Below are 14,173 nucleotides of genomic sequence, written 5' to 3' on the forward strand. Positions count from 1 at the left end.
TTCCCATGCACAAAGCCATGTTGACTATCCCTAATAAGTCCTTGCCTTTCCAAATACATGCATATCTTGTCCCTCAGGATTTCCTCCAACAACTTGCCCACCACTGAGGTCAGGTTCACCTATGGTTCCCTGGCTTGTCTTTACCACCCTTCTTAAATAGTGACACGTTTGCCAACCTCCAGTCTTCCAGCACCTCACCTGTGACTATTATGTTACAAATATCTCAGAAGGCCCAGCAATCACTTCTCTAGCTTCCCACAGAGTTCTCGGGTACACCCGATCAGGTTCTGGGGATTTATCCACCTTTAACCGTTTCAAGACATCCAGCACTCTCTCCTCTGTAATCTGGACATTTTGCAAGATGTCACCATCTATTTGTTCCATATCCTTTTCCACAGTAAATACTGATGCAAAATACTCATTTAGTATCTCCCCCATTTTCTGTGGCTCCACACAAAGGCCACAATTTCAAGAAGTTTTACAATTGCCCTGCACAGTAAAATTAAATCTCATTCTAAGGGAAGCCCCACATTTGAAGTGAAGCATTTCAGATCATAACTCATTTCTACAAATTTAGTGACATTGTTACAGCTCAGGAGACAACAGTTTGGTACATCATGTCTGTACCAACAACAACTCGCTTATCCCACTTCCGAGTTTCCCTTCTCCACATAATCCGGCAAAATAATAGCATTTTTGTCATATCCTCTGGTTACCAACGTTGGTACAAGTATAAACAATACATATTCGGAAGTAAGTTAAACATAACATAGGTAATAATACTGCCTGAATTTGAATTATCTCAGGTGCAAATTATTTACTCTCCGGTTTTGAAATCTGAAACGAAAATTACACTACAATGCAAGTTTTTACAATTTGTAAGCTACATTAAAAACAATGAGCACACAGTAACAACTACACAGAGCGAGCCACTGTCACGTGATTTATAGTCACATGATCGAACGACACGTGATCGAACCCAAAAGAATACTTCAATTGGTAACCTGCAATAAGTAAGATTCATTTCACTATTAGAAACGTAATTTGTTGCAGTACAGTAATTAAGGCAAAACTTAAACAGGAGTTCACTTTGTATTTACAAAGTTAATTTTTTTCAAAAAAATGCAGAAAGTTCGATATAGCCTAAGCCAAGTGGGGCTGGGAGAAAGCGGGACTCAATGGTATCAGCTCCCCACACGTTTTTTGCTACATTTTAAACAATGTAGAGAAAAATTCTGGACTTAAAAGAAATTTGGTAAAATTCAGCTTAAGATCTTTGACGAACAGTAAGCCACCAATGTACACGCTTGCATGCAACTGAATGTCCACAAATTTTAAAAGAGAAAAAAAGCTTTCACACTAAAGAAAACGACAAAGACGGGTTGTTTTCCCACTGTGTGTGTGTGTGAGGAATTGTCTTTAGATGATTGAGAGATCCAGGGACATGGGTGGATTGGTAGGGAACGTGAATATGCCCCGGAGTGGGTGCTAACTCTGTGGTTGCAGTACAGGTCAGGCGATTGAGATTTAAATAACTGTTCAGTGAAGAGTCTTTCATCTTTAAGAGCAACCCGAAATCCGAAATGTCATCCTAGAGGTAGTATCCAATAGGAACAATCAAATCTGAATTTAAAAACCTAACACTTTCTTTTATCTGTACATAATAGTAGTAAATATAAGATTGTTTCTGCTTTGCTAAGCATGATATTTAGAATGATAAGATCACTGTTGTCTAAACTGCAGCTGTTTGCCATTTCCACGTTATCTATGCTCCAGCAACAGATGTATCCTTTTTTCTCCTGTTTGATATTTTCCCTCGTTACTCCTATGTTCCTGTTATTAAGCCTAAATTAATACTGTTTTGATGTTAGAATAGAATAACAATTTATTGTCATGTGTATTTTTACAAAAAAAATACAGTGAAATGTTTTTTAAGTCGCCATAACATGGCGCTTGAATTAATGTCAGAAGTCATAAATAGGTTTAGGATAAAATGGAAAACTGGGCAGAAGCTGCCACACAGGCCTAGGCTGAGACTGTCACATTAGGCCAAGACAACACCTCCACACCAGGACTAGACCTCCACACTGGGCTGCTGAAATACCCGGAAGCTGCCAAAGGTGACCTCCATGACAAATTGAGATCTCTGTGCAGGAACAAGACTGCTACCCCAGGCCAAGACTGCCTCACCGGGAGGCCGTCCTGCCAGGCACCAAACCTATACTGCCATTCTGTGCCATTGGAAGCCACCTTGTTGCTGGGCCAGGTGTGGGAGAACATACCTTCCACTGAAATTGTGAAAAAGAAGGTAAAATACAATAATAAATGGAAACATGAGAAAAAAGCATTGATAAAAAGTAGTAAAATGGAAATAGAAAGACTTACATTTACAATATGTTGCACTTTCATGACCAAAGTGCTAATGAAGTACATTTCATTTGTAGTCACTATCAGTTTGTGCATAGTAATATCCCACAAACAGCAATGTGATCATGACCAGAAATTCTGTTTTAATGAATTTTACTTACTCTCTCATTGGATGTGGGTGGCACTGACCGGGCCATCACTTTTTTTGCCAATGCAAAACAAATCAAGAGAATATGTTGGTGAGCTGCTTTCTTGATCAGTTTCATGTCGATTGATGAATAGCTATTGACCAAAACAGGAGTGGGAACTCTTCTATTCTTTAAATGAATGCCATTTAATCTTTCATGTCATTTGAGTGGGCAGAGATAAATCTTATATTAACATCCAGTCTAAACGACAACACTTCCACCTGTACAGCAATGAAGAGTATAAGCCTGTTGTCTTTGAAGATGACCTTGACTGATGCCCTCCAATTTAACAAAATCTCAACCCCGTGAATCCAGCTTGACACCTGAAATACTGTTAAATCTTTTTCAGAATTGTTCACTTTGCTGTCAAAAAGCTCCTGCCAATAATTTTAGCAATATGTAAGTGCACAAAACAAGTTTTCTGTCTTGAATCTATGTAGATTTTCTTCGCTGAAGTCTTACAATTAGATGGTCGTCATGTTTGGAACTGTGGCTTTAACTTAAAGTAAAGTGAAGGGGGTCATAAGACCTGACAGCAAGCCTGAGTTGGTTGATTGTTAGTGATGGAAGTGGAGCCCCAATCTTTTACTGGGAAAGAGGTACAAGGTGGTTACAATTACAGCAGCTTGATTGCTAAGAAAAGCTAGACTATCAATCTCCAATCATTTTCTATTCAACTTATTCAGAGTTGTTAGTACATACCTCCAGAACCAGTGGGAGTTAAACCTGGACCTCTCGACTGCGAGGTAGGGGTACTTCCCCACTGCACCACAAGCGTCCCGAAAACATGAGTCTCCAAATATTCTGAAATCAACTTGTTCATATATGTTATGGCACACCTCTGAAATAGGTGGCATTTGAATCTGGACCTCTGGCTGCAGGTCCATTGTTCCTTGAAATCTGCATCACACATAGACAGATTGCAAATGTAGAGGGAATTGTTTAGCATGCTTGCCTTCATCGGTCACAGCATTGAGAACAGGAGTTGGGATGTCATGTTCTAGGTGTACAAGACCTTGGTAAGGCCACATTTGGAGAACTGCATACAGTTCTCCCTTCTATAGGAAGAATGTTATTAAAGAAGAGTTACAAGCATGCTACCACAATGGGAAGTTTAAGTTATAAGAAGAGGCTGGATAGGCTGGGACTATTTTCCCTGCAGCGTAGGAGGTGACCTTATAGAGATTTACAAAGTCATGAGGGGCATAGATAAGGTGAATAGCTGAGGCCTTTTCCCCAGGATAGGGGAGCCCAAAACTAGAGGGCATAGGTTTAAGGTGAGAGGGGAAAAGGTTTAAAAGGGACCTGAGGGGCAACTTTTTCCACACAGAGCGGGGTGCATTCTGGAACAAGCTGCCAGAGGAAGTGATAAAGGTGGGTACAGTTGTGACATTTAAAAGACATTTGGACAGGTACACGGATAAGAAAAATTTTAGAGGAATTTAGACCAAACAAAGGCAAATAGACGAGTCCAGTTTAGGAAACTTGGTCGGCTTGGACAAGTTGGACTGAAAGTCTGTTACCATGCTGTATGACTGTGCACTTAAGAAGCCTAACACCATCCAGAACAAAGCAGCCTGGTTAATTAGCACCACATCCACAAACATCCACTCTCTCCACCACCGACGCTCAGTTGCAGCAGTGTACATTACCTACAAGTTGCACTTCTGAAATTTGTCAGAGATCCTTAGAGAGCACCTTCCAAGTGCACAACTACTTCAGTTTAGAAGGAAAACAGATACATGGGAACCCTACCACTTGTAGTTCCCCTCCAAGCCACTCAGCATTCTGACTTGGAAATGTATAACCATTTCTTTACTGCCACTGGTTCAAAATGCTGGAATTTCCTTCCTAACAGCATTGTGGGTCTACCTACAATATATGGAATGCAGCGATTGAAGAAGGCAGCTCACCATCACCTTCTCAAGGGCAACTTGGGATGGGCAATAAATGCTGGCCAGCCAGTGATGCCCAAGTCCCACAGAAAAAAAATGTGAAGTTGCAATGTGACAGCTAGCTTCACCTGTCTGTCAGAACTGGGGAGACATTAATTGTCATTCTATTGCATATGCACTTCTCGAGATTAATGTTCCCACTAAGAGAAGAGAAAAAAAGATTAGTAAAAACAATTGGAGGCACCTTACAATCAAAAGCTGGAGAAATGATAATGTGGATTAAAGAAATAGCAAAAGAATTGAACACATACTTTGGTTCCATCTTCACAAAATAAGGTACAAATAATCTTCCAAAAATGTTGGGGAACCAAAGAATTGGAGGAGATCAGTATTAGTGAAAAAAAATCATACTGGGACATTAAAGGCTGACAAATCAGAGGGCCTGATAATCTACATTCCATAATCCTAATGAAGTGGTAAATGGAACCCCATGATTTCAAGAGGGAGGGAGAGAATTATAGACCAGTTAGCCAAACCTCTGTCATGGGGAAAATATCTTTTATAAGACACAATAACAGAACATTTAGAAAGCATTTATGAGATTGGACAAGACAAATGAAGGCAAATAATGCTTAACAAATCTCCTGGAGATTTGGGAGGATGAAACCAGTAGAATGGAGGGGAATGTCGATTTGGACCACTTTTGAGATTCTTTGGGACAGGTTTGTGGGCAAAGTTAAAGCACATGGGATAAGGGTTAATATATAAACATTAATTGAAAATTATTTATCAGCTAGGAAACAAAGTGGGAATAAATGGTTTTTTTCTGAGTGGTAAGCATTGACTAGAAGTGTAGTGCAAGGATCGGTGCTTAGGGCCCAGCTATTCATGGTATATATAAATGAACTAGATGAGGAAACTAAATGAACCAAATCCAAGGTTTAGAGAGTTGAGAGGAAAATGCCAGGAGGCTTCAAGGAAATTTAGACAAGTTGAATGAGTGGGCAAACACAAGGCAGATGCAGTACAACATTTCTAAATACAGAGGAACCTCGATTATCCGGCAATCAATTATCCAAATTTCGGATTATCTGGCAAGATCACAAGGTCTCAGTGCTTGGCTAAACTGTGTTATCCGAACATTCCATAATCCGAACATTCAATTATCTGAACAGAATACTCCCTGCCCGTGCCATTCGGATAATCGAGGTTCCTCTGTATTCACATTAGTGTGAAGATTGAAAGGAAGAGTATTGTTTAAATGATGATATGTCAGAAAATGTAAAGGGATTTTAGTGTCCTTGTCCATCAGTTGATGAAAGTAGACAGACATGTGCAGCGATGATCTGTTGGCCTTGATTACAAAAAGATTTGAGTTCAGAAATAGAAATGTTTTACTGCCATTACATGGGGCCTTGGTGAGACCACACCTGGAATATTCTGTACAATTTTGGATTCCCTACCTAAAAGAGGATACACTTGCCTTAGAGTGAGTACAACAGAGGTTCAGAAGGCTGATACCAAGGGATCCAGGACTGTCAAATGGGGGGAGATTGCTTCAACTGGACCTGTACTCACAAGAGTGAGAAAAATGAAAGAGGATCTGATTGAAGCGTACAAATTCTAACAGGGCTGGACAGACTAGATGGAAGCGGCTTATTTCCACGGTTTGTGGAGTCCAGAACCAAGCGTCACAATCTTAGGATTTGAAGTAGATCATTTAGGACTGAGATGAGGAAATATTTCACGATCGCCGTGGAGAGCTATTGATTTCCTGAATTTGCTGGCACACAGAGAGATCTGTGTAACATAAGCAAAGTTTAGAGGGAATATAGCTCAAGGTAATGTTCACAAGACCTGAGGTGAGAGTGCATCCCATGGCAATGCCATCCATTGGTATGATTGTAACTGAACTCAAAAGAAATCTCTCTCTTGGATTGAGATTATGCAGTTAATCTGAGCCCTTTCCCAGAGCAGAGAGACAGAATAACATTACATTAACAATTATCACACCATTAAAAGGATACTTATGCTGTTAATTACCAGCTGTCACTTTCTGCAGCAAGTTTAATGGGCAATTAATATGCAATTCCAGTTAATTCTTAAAATAATGGAAAGACTGAGGGTGAGACATTGCTTGTGAGAAGCAATTTGAGGAGTGAATTAAATCAGTGATAAGTTCTAGATTCATGACTCTATGTGTCCCTTCATCCCCTGAAATCATTGTTGTAGTAAGAGCAGACTGTATTATTAACAGTGTGCAATGTTCCAGCCCATTGTCTTTTGATGTGTAATGCCTTATTCATATTTTTAAAATAATCTTTGAGTAAATTCAAATTTGTAGTTGATAATGGAAAGATTTCATATTTGAAGACTTTTCCGATAACAAAAGACCAGAAGTACTATTGACTAAACACTATCTTTGTTGGTAACTAGCATTTTAAACAAGAAAACAAAACATTCCCATTTTCTTTTAACAAAACAGAAACCATACTTCAGATATTTTTATACATGCTTTTAAGTAGCCACTCAATTGTCCTGAACCAGTTCAAGGAGAGTTTTTGATCCCACTGGTCTCAATCTGTGAACATGCAATTTCTGAATGCGTTTTACGTAATGTTTGTTGCCCCTAGAGATTCTTCGACTAGCATAAGTTAGGTGAATCTTCGAATATCATTTTAACTTCTCATGTATTTAGTCTTTGGCACAATGACACTGAGGGACCAGTGATACATTTCCAAGGCAGGGTAGGTAGTAGCTTGGAGGGGAACTTGCAGGTGGTGGCCTTCCGTGTACCTTGCTGGCCTTGCCCTTCTAGGTCACAGCAGTTGTGGATTTGGAAGGTGCTGTCTGAAGATCTTTGGTGAACTCTTACAGTACATTTTGCAGGTGGTACACACTGCTTCTATTGATCATTGGTTGGAGGGTGTGGATATTTGGGGTGTTGTGCCAGTCAAATGGATTGATTACCCAGGATGGTGTCAAGCTTCTTAAGTGTTGTTGGAGCTGCAGTCATCCAAGCAAGTGAGAGATTTTTCCATCACACTCTTGCTTGAACCTTGTAAATGTTGGACAGGTTTTCTGGAGTCAGGAAATTATTGTCTGCAGGATTCCTAGCCTCTGATTTGTTCTTGTAGCCACTATAATTATAAGGCAAGTCCAACTGGAGTTTCTGTCAGGATATTGATAGTGGGAAAATTCAGTGATGGTAACATCATTGGAAGGGGTGGTATTTAAATTGTCTCTTACTGAAGATGATCATTGCCTAGCATTTGAGGGGAATGACTGTTACTTGCCACTTTTCAGTCCAAGCTTGGACATTGTCCAGCTTTTGTTGGATTTGAAAATGAATGGTTTCAGTTTCTGCAAAGGTATGAATGATGCTGAACGTTGTGCAATCATAAGTGAACATACCCACTTCTGACCTTGTGATGGAGGAAAGCTAATTGATTAAGCAGCTGAAAGTGGTTGGGCCGAGGACACTGCCCTGAGGAGCTCCACAACAGCTGCCACCTGTAAAGCCAAAACATGTTGTGCTTACAGCACAAATGAGCAAAATGATGAGAGTTTTGGCATCAGTGTAGTGCCAGCTATTTAAGATGTAGATCCAACGACTGATGGACTGTACCAAACAACATGGCCTCCAGTCAACCAACTCGTGCTTGCAAATTCAGAATACTCTGTCCACCATTAGATGTGATTCTGTTATTGGTCAACATTGGTCTAAGAATTACACCAGAAACCAACTGACAATCATCAGTCAGACTCTCAATGTGATGCATTTGTTCATCATAAAAGCTACATATATTAACATTGTACGCTGTTTTAACTATTTTACGTAGGCAAAAGGAATTTGTATGTACACTGCACCATTTTCATTGAAAGAAAGGGGTCATGGAGAATGCTAATCTCTGACAGATTCCCATGAGAGGACCCTGAACAATTACAGCCTGGTCTGAGAATTAAGATTGACAGTTAGTGCTTCTATGCCAATGATGGCCAACAATTAGCACCCTCTTGTCTTGCTGTGAGAAATGGGACACTATATGTCCGATTCATGTATCCTAGACCAATGAGTGCAACATGAAAAGCTTCTCAGTCCTGGAGAAGGGTTATACCTGAAACGTTGACTTCTCCACCTCCTGATGCTGCCTGGTTTGCTGTGTTCTTCCAGCCTCCTAGTTGTCTGCTTTGGATTCCAGCATCTGCAGTTTTTTTTTGTCTCTTTCTGTTTAGCAGTGTTCTGTTCTCAAAGTATTCATTTGTAGATTCACAAAATGCCACATTCTTTCTTTTCCATTGTCTTTTATTTAATCTATTTGACAATCAGTTTTCTCCCTTTGTCTCTCCTGTAATTGATTTGACTAAATCTGCAGATGTCCTCCCTCACTCTGTTGTTTTCTCTCTCAATCCTTAAGTTGCATTGGTTAAGGTGATATACTGTTGGTCCCGAACATTTATTAGCCTATGAGATATTCTGTCATCCTTTCAATGCCCCCATTGGCTAACACTTTCAGCATCTTACAGTACAAAGCATACCAAGTTGAAGGCAATGGGATAAAGTCTAATAATGGAGCATGCCATGAGACAAATGGGTCATTTAGATTTTTAAAAATACAGCAGAATCAGTACTTTGCGCAACATATGAGAATTATTATCTTATAGCAACATGTTTACTTAGAAGATAAAATTAGTGAAACATCTTATGTGCATTGATTCACTGATCAATAACAATCTAATGAGATTTTGACTCGTTTCAGTAGCATTGAAGCAATGCATTTACTTCACTATACAAAACTTGGTCAAGCATCAAAATTTGCATCGGAAATGTTATTAAGAATGTCTACACTCAGGAAGGATCCGCCAATTTTAACACTGTTTACCAAGGTACAGTACAAGTTGACATACTACTTAGAATCATATGTCCATTGTGCATATGCCAGTTCTTCAATTAGTTCCACTTCCTAACAATTTAACTGTATAATAGATAAAAGACACAATTTCAGTCTTGCACTAAAGGTTTAAACAATAGTGCATGACTGGAATTGGACTTTCAAATATTTTTAATAAACATTGCAAACCTTTTGAACTATGCTCTCCTACCCTGACTGGCTGTTAAAACGTCCTTGTAAAGTATATAACCTGCTTTGGGACAAGTTGAAAGCATTATTTTACTATGTTCTGGTGAGGTAAAAACAGCTTTCCTTTTAAGTTTAATTTGCAGTAATTTGCCTACAGTGAGAACTATATTTTACAATCATAGGTGATAATTGCCCAAATCGAAATAATATTGATATGAACTTGGTTGTAAATTAAAAAATCAGATTTTTTTTACTTTAGTTACCATATCATTTAAGCAAAGCTATAAAGGTTCAGTTGAACTCTACCATTTACATATTGTTCTCAGTAGTTGGCAGTAAGTAATAGAGTCAAAGGGTGTGGTGCTGGAAAAGACAGCTGGTCAGGCAGCATCCGAGGAGCAGGAGAATCGATGTTTCAAGCATAAGCCCTTCATCGGGAATGAGGCTCATGATGCTGAAGAGCTTGTGCTCGAAGCATCGATTCTCCTGCTCTTCGGATGCTGCCTGACTGGCTCTGCTTCTCCAGCACCACACACTTCGACTGTGATCTCCAGCATCTGTAGTCCTCACTCTCTCCTAGTAAGTAATGAAAATCCTTGTTTAAGAATTATTTGGCACATGTTATGTGCATTTTGTTTTGGGGAAGTTAAAAGTGAAAATAATTTAATTGTATTACATAAAGTGCACATCCTATTTGTACAAACTTATGGATAATCATTAACCAACAGATTATGTTTTTGTATCCTTAGGATGCGTGCATACTTTGCGAAGAAGCCAAGGAGGCATTGATCCCTTATAAGCATAGGGTATGAAATTAACCATAGTAAAAAAAACTTACAAAATTAAGTCAGGTCCTCAATAATGTACTTACTCACAATATTCATCACTTGGTGAAGTTTGCATTATATAGTTGTTAATCAGTTGCTTGATAGTACAGATTTTGAATATTGATGTAAAGGAAGATGTGATGCTGAAGCTCACTTTACATACATTAGGACAAAAACATTTCAAACAATCGCACCAATTTATATTGAAAGGGAAAAGGATTAGTTACAAATTGACTCTATTCAAGGTCATGGGCAAAGCAATGAGGAAATGTAAGTTTTCTTTTCCAGAATTAGGAAAGTTAATCAGTTTTGCTTCCAAATTCCATCCTTCTGTCACCTTTGCCTGGTCCATCTCTGATGCTTCCCTTCCCTTCCTTAACTTCACTGTTTCCACTTCTAATAATAACCTGTCCACAGTATTCACTACAAACCCATTGATCTCATGGTTAACTCGGCTACACTCCCTCACAGTCTGGTTCCTGCAAGGATTCCTTTCCATTTTCCCAGTTTCTTTGTGTTCATCATATCTATTCTGATAGTGCACCTCCACTGGGCTGCGTCCAAACATGACCTCTATTTTTCTCAACCGAGGATTCCCCCACATGCTTGACAGGGTCCTTAACCGTGTCTGACCCATTTCTTGCACCCTCTGCAGTTACCCTTTTCTCTGCCAATCAGAACAATAGGATTCCCTCTGTCCTCACTTTCTATCCCACCAGATCCATAAACAAACAATAATCTTCCACCATTTCTCCCATCTTTAACAGGATACTGCCACAACTGTCGGTATTCTGTAGAGACATATCCCTCCACGATACTCCTTTTTCACTCCAATCTCCTCATCACCTCATGGCACCTTCCCATACAAGCGCAGAAGTAGTAATGCATGCCAATTTACCTCATCCCCCCTCACCATCCAAGGCCACAGATGCACCTTCCTGAAGAAGCAGCATTTCACTTGCACTTCTTTCATTCTAGAGTACTGGATTTACTAATCACAATGCACTGTTCTTAGTATGGGTGAGATCAAAAGCAGACAAAGCAATGCTTTAGGGTGCACCTCTGCTTTGTTTGTAGGAATGACCCTGACCTACCAGATACCTGCCGTTCCAATAAATCATATTTCTCTCATTCTAGCATTTCTCTTACTGGCTACAATGTTCCCATGAAGCTCAATGCAAGCTTGAAAATAACAACATTGTTTTATCCCCTATAACTCAATTTGAGTTCTACAACATCTGAGTTCTCCTATTTCACTTCCACCAGCCGTGTTAGCATCAATCGAAATGGTCCACATGCTATAGAATATTACAGCACAGTATAGGCCTTTCGGCCCTTGATGTTGCGCCGCCCTGTGAAACCAATCTGAAGCCCATCTCACCTACAGTCTTCCATTCTTGTCCATATGTTCATCCAATGACCATTTAAATGCCCGTAAAGTTGGTGAGTTTACAACTGTTCCAGGCAGTGCATTCCATGCCCCTACCATTCTCTGGGTAAAGAAACTATCTCTGACATCTGTCGTATATCTATCACCCCTCAATTTGAAGCAATGTGCTAGCCATTACCATCCTCAGAAAAAGGCTTTCACTATCCACCTGATTTAACCCTCTGATTATCTTATATGTTTCAATTAAGTCACCTCTCAACCTCCTCTCTAACAATAACAGTCTTAAGTCCCTCAACCTTTCCTCGTAAGACCTTCTCTCCATACCAGGCAACATCTTGGTAAATCTCCTCTGAACCCTTTCCAGAGCTTCCACATCCTTCCTACAATGCAGTGTCCAGAACTGTATGCAATACTCCAAGTGCAGCTGCACCAGAGTTTTGTACAGCTGCAGCATGATCTCATGGTTCCGAAACTTGATTTCTCTACCAACAAAAACTAATACACCATATGCCTTCTTAACAGCCCTATCAACATGGGTGGCAACTTTCAGGGATCTATGTACATGGACACTGAGAACTTTCTGCTCATCCACGGTACTAAGTACTCTGTATTCCTGTTACTCCTTCCAAAGTGAATCACCTCACACTTTTCTGCATTAAACTCCATTTGCTACCTGTCAGTCCAGCTCTGCAGCTTATCTATGTCCCTCTGTGACCTACAACATCCTTCGGCATTATCCACAACTGTACCATCTGCAAATTTACTAATCCATCCTTCTACGCCCTCATTCAGTTTGTTTATAAAAATGACAAACAGCAGTGAACCCACAGATCCTTGCTGTATATCACTAGTAACTGAACTCCAGGATGAACATTTCCCATCAACCCCCACCCTCTGTCTTCTTTCAGCTAGCCAATTCACCAGGTTTGTGAGGCACGACCTACCCTTCACAAAACAATGTTGACTATCCCTAATCAACTTATTCCTTTCTAGATGATTATAATTCCTATCTCTTATAACATTTTTCAACACTTTGCCCACAACCGAAATAAGGCTCAGTGGTCTATAATTACCAGGGTTGGCTGGAACAACATTTGCTATCCTCCAGTCTTCTGGTACTAATCCTATAGAAAATGACGACATAAAGGTCAAAGCCAAAGGCTTGTCAATCTCCTCCCTGACTTCCCAGATAATCCTAGGATCAATCCCATCTGGCCCAGAGGATTTACTTATTTTCACACTTTCCAGAATTTCTAACATCTCTTTATGAACCTCAATCCCGTCTAGTCTAGTAGCCTGTTTTTCCGTATTCTCCTCGACATTTTTCTGTGAAGCCCTGAAGTAAAGAGAACAGTAATTTTCATGGTATATCAGATCTAATCTTAAAGCAGTATCCCCCTTTTCTGAACCCCACACACCCAATCCCTCCACAAACAGATTTCTGTATGAACTTCGTTACTCTTTCCATCACTTTAAACACCTCACTCCTTAAGCACGTATAATAGAGGACACTTGTGATGCAGTGTAGTGTCCATGCCTGTAGACCAGAAGGTCCAGGTTCAGTTCATCTGCTCCAGAGGTCCAAGACAATATGCTTGGACAGGATAATTCAAAAACACTTGAAAATAAAATCTTTATTCAATGGAATGATACCTGGCCTCATAATATAACCCTTGATTACTAATGACACAGAATTTTACATCATGGGAACTGGCAGTTTGGTGAAATGGTCTGTGCTGGTGCTTATGCTCCACACAAACCACTTCCCACCTTAGTTCATTTCATTTTATCATGACCCCTCCTTCTAATCCTTCCCTATATTTTAATAGTTGCACCTTTAATTACGTTCCACATAATGAATGTAATTGTCTTTTCATTCACAGTTCACCCTACAGGAAGTAGACATTACTCTTCCAGAAAATTCCATCTGGTTCGAGAGGTACAAGTATGATATTCCAGTCTTTCATCTGAATGGGCAATTTCTGATGATGCACCAGGTTAACTTTAAAATCCTCGAGAAAAGGCTGGCTAAACTGGAACAGGAATTGAACCAAAGGACGTGAGGTTTTGAAGTGCAGCTTGGAACAAGAAAATGTATCCGCTTCTCCGCTGGTATTAAGACCAAGTTCTTTTAAACAGTAGCTGGTTGAAATGCGAATACTTTAAAGTTATTTTGTTTCAAATACTACTGGTAAAAATAAATAACTTGAAGGTTATTAAATGCTTAATGTAACAGTTTTAAAAGAAACACAGTTGACTTTGTTGCAAAAGCATTGTGCCATTTTCAAACTTGCTTTGTGTACACAAGTTTGATATCATTCTAACTTCCTACAGCTTTTCAATTTTTCAAACTATTTCCAAAATGTTAATTTGTTTATTTATGCATAATGAGCAAAACAGTACACAAGGATAGGAGGATGTTTAA

At 39.6% G+C, this 14,173-nt stretch overlaps 1 protein-coding gene across 3 annotated transcripts; it reads left to right on the forward strand.

Annotated features, from left to right (window-relative positions):
- The first annotated feature begins 964 nt into the window (after positions 1 to 964).
- On the forward strand, positions 965 to 13,969 carry c2h5orf63 (chromosome 2 C5orf63 homolog). Of its 3 annotated transcripts, XM_072588694.1 has the most exons (5): positions 972 to 1,013; positions 2,155 to 2,308; positions 9,214 to 9,337; positions 10,281 to 10,337; positions 13,632 to 13,969. In XM_072588694.1, the coding sequence occupies exons 3-5, from the start codon at positions 9,224 to 9,226 to the stop codon at positions 13,809 to 13,811; spliced, it is 351 nt and encodes a 116-aa protein (XP_072444795.1). In that variant the 5' UTR covers positions 972 to 1,013; positions 2,155 to 2,308; positions 9,214 to 9,223; the 3' UTR covers positions 13,812 to 13,969. The 3 variants fall into 3 exon arrangements, with proteins under 3 accessions (XP_072444786.1, XP_072444778.1, XP_072444795.1); XM_072588685.1 differs by lacking the exon at positions 2,155 to 2,308 and having other exon boundaries at positions 965 to 1,013; positions 9,211 to 9,337; XM_072588677.1 differs by lacking the exon at positions 2,155 to 2,308 and having other exon boundaries at positions 965 to 1,013.
- Positions 13,970 to 14,173: the final 204 nt, after the last annotated feature.

The sequence above is a fragment of the Chiloscyllium punctatum genome, chromosome 2 (assembly GCF_047496795.1).
Source record: "Chiloscyllium punctatum isolate Juve2018m chromosome 2, sChiPun1.3, whole genome shotgun sequence".
Taxonomy (NCBI): domain Eukaryota; kingdom Metazoa; phylum Chordata; class Chondrichthyes; order Orectolobiformes; family Hemiscylliidae; genus Chiloscyllium; species Chiloscyllium punctatum.

What these genes read in the sequence shown, in the direction of transcription:
- c2h5orf63 (XM_072588685.1), top strand. Translation starts at nt 9,224, where the DNA reads ATGCATTTACTTCACTATACAAAACTTGGTCAAGCATCAAAATTTGCA. An exon ending in TTTTAACACTGTTTACCAAG is followed by an intron (nt 9,338 to 10,280) that starts GTACAGTACAAG and finishes TTGTATCCTTAG; the next exon opens with GATGCGTGCATACTTTGCGA. An exon ending in TGATCCCTTATAAGCATAGG is followed by an intron (nt 10,338 to 13,631) that starts GTATGAAATTAA and finishes TTTCATTCACAG; the next exon opens with TTCACCCTACAGGAAGTAGA.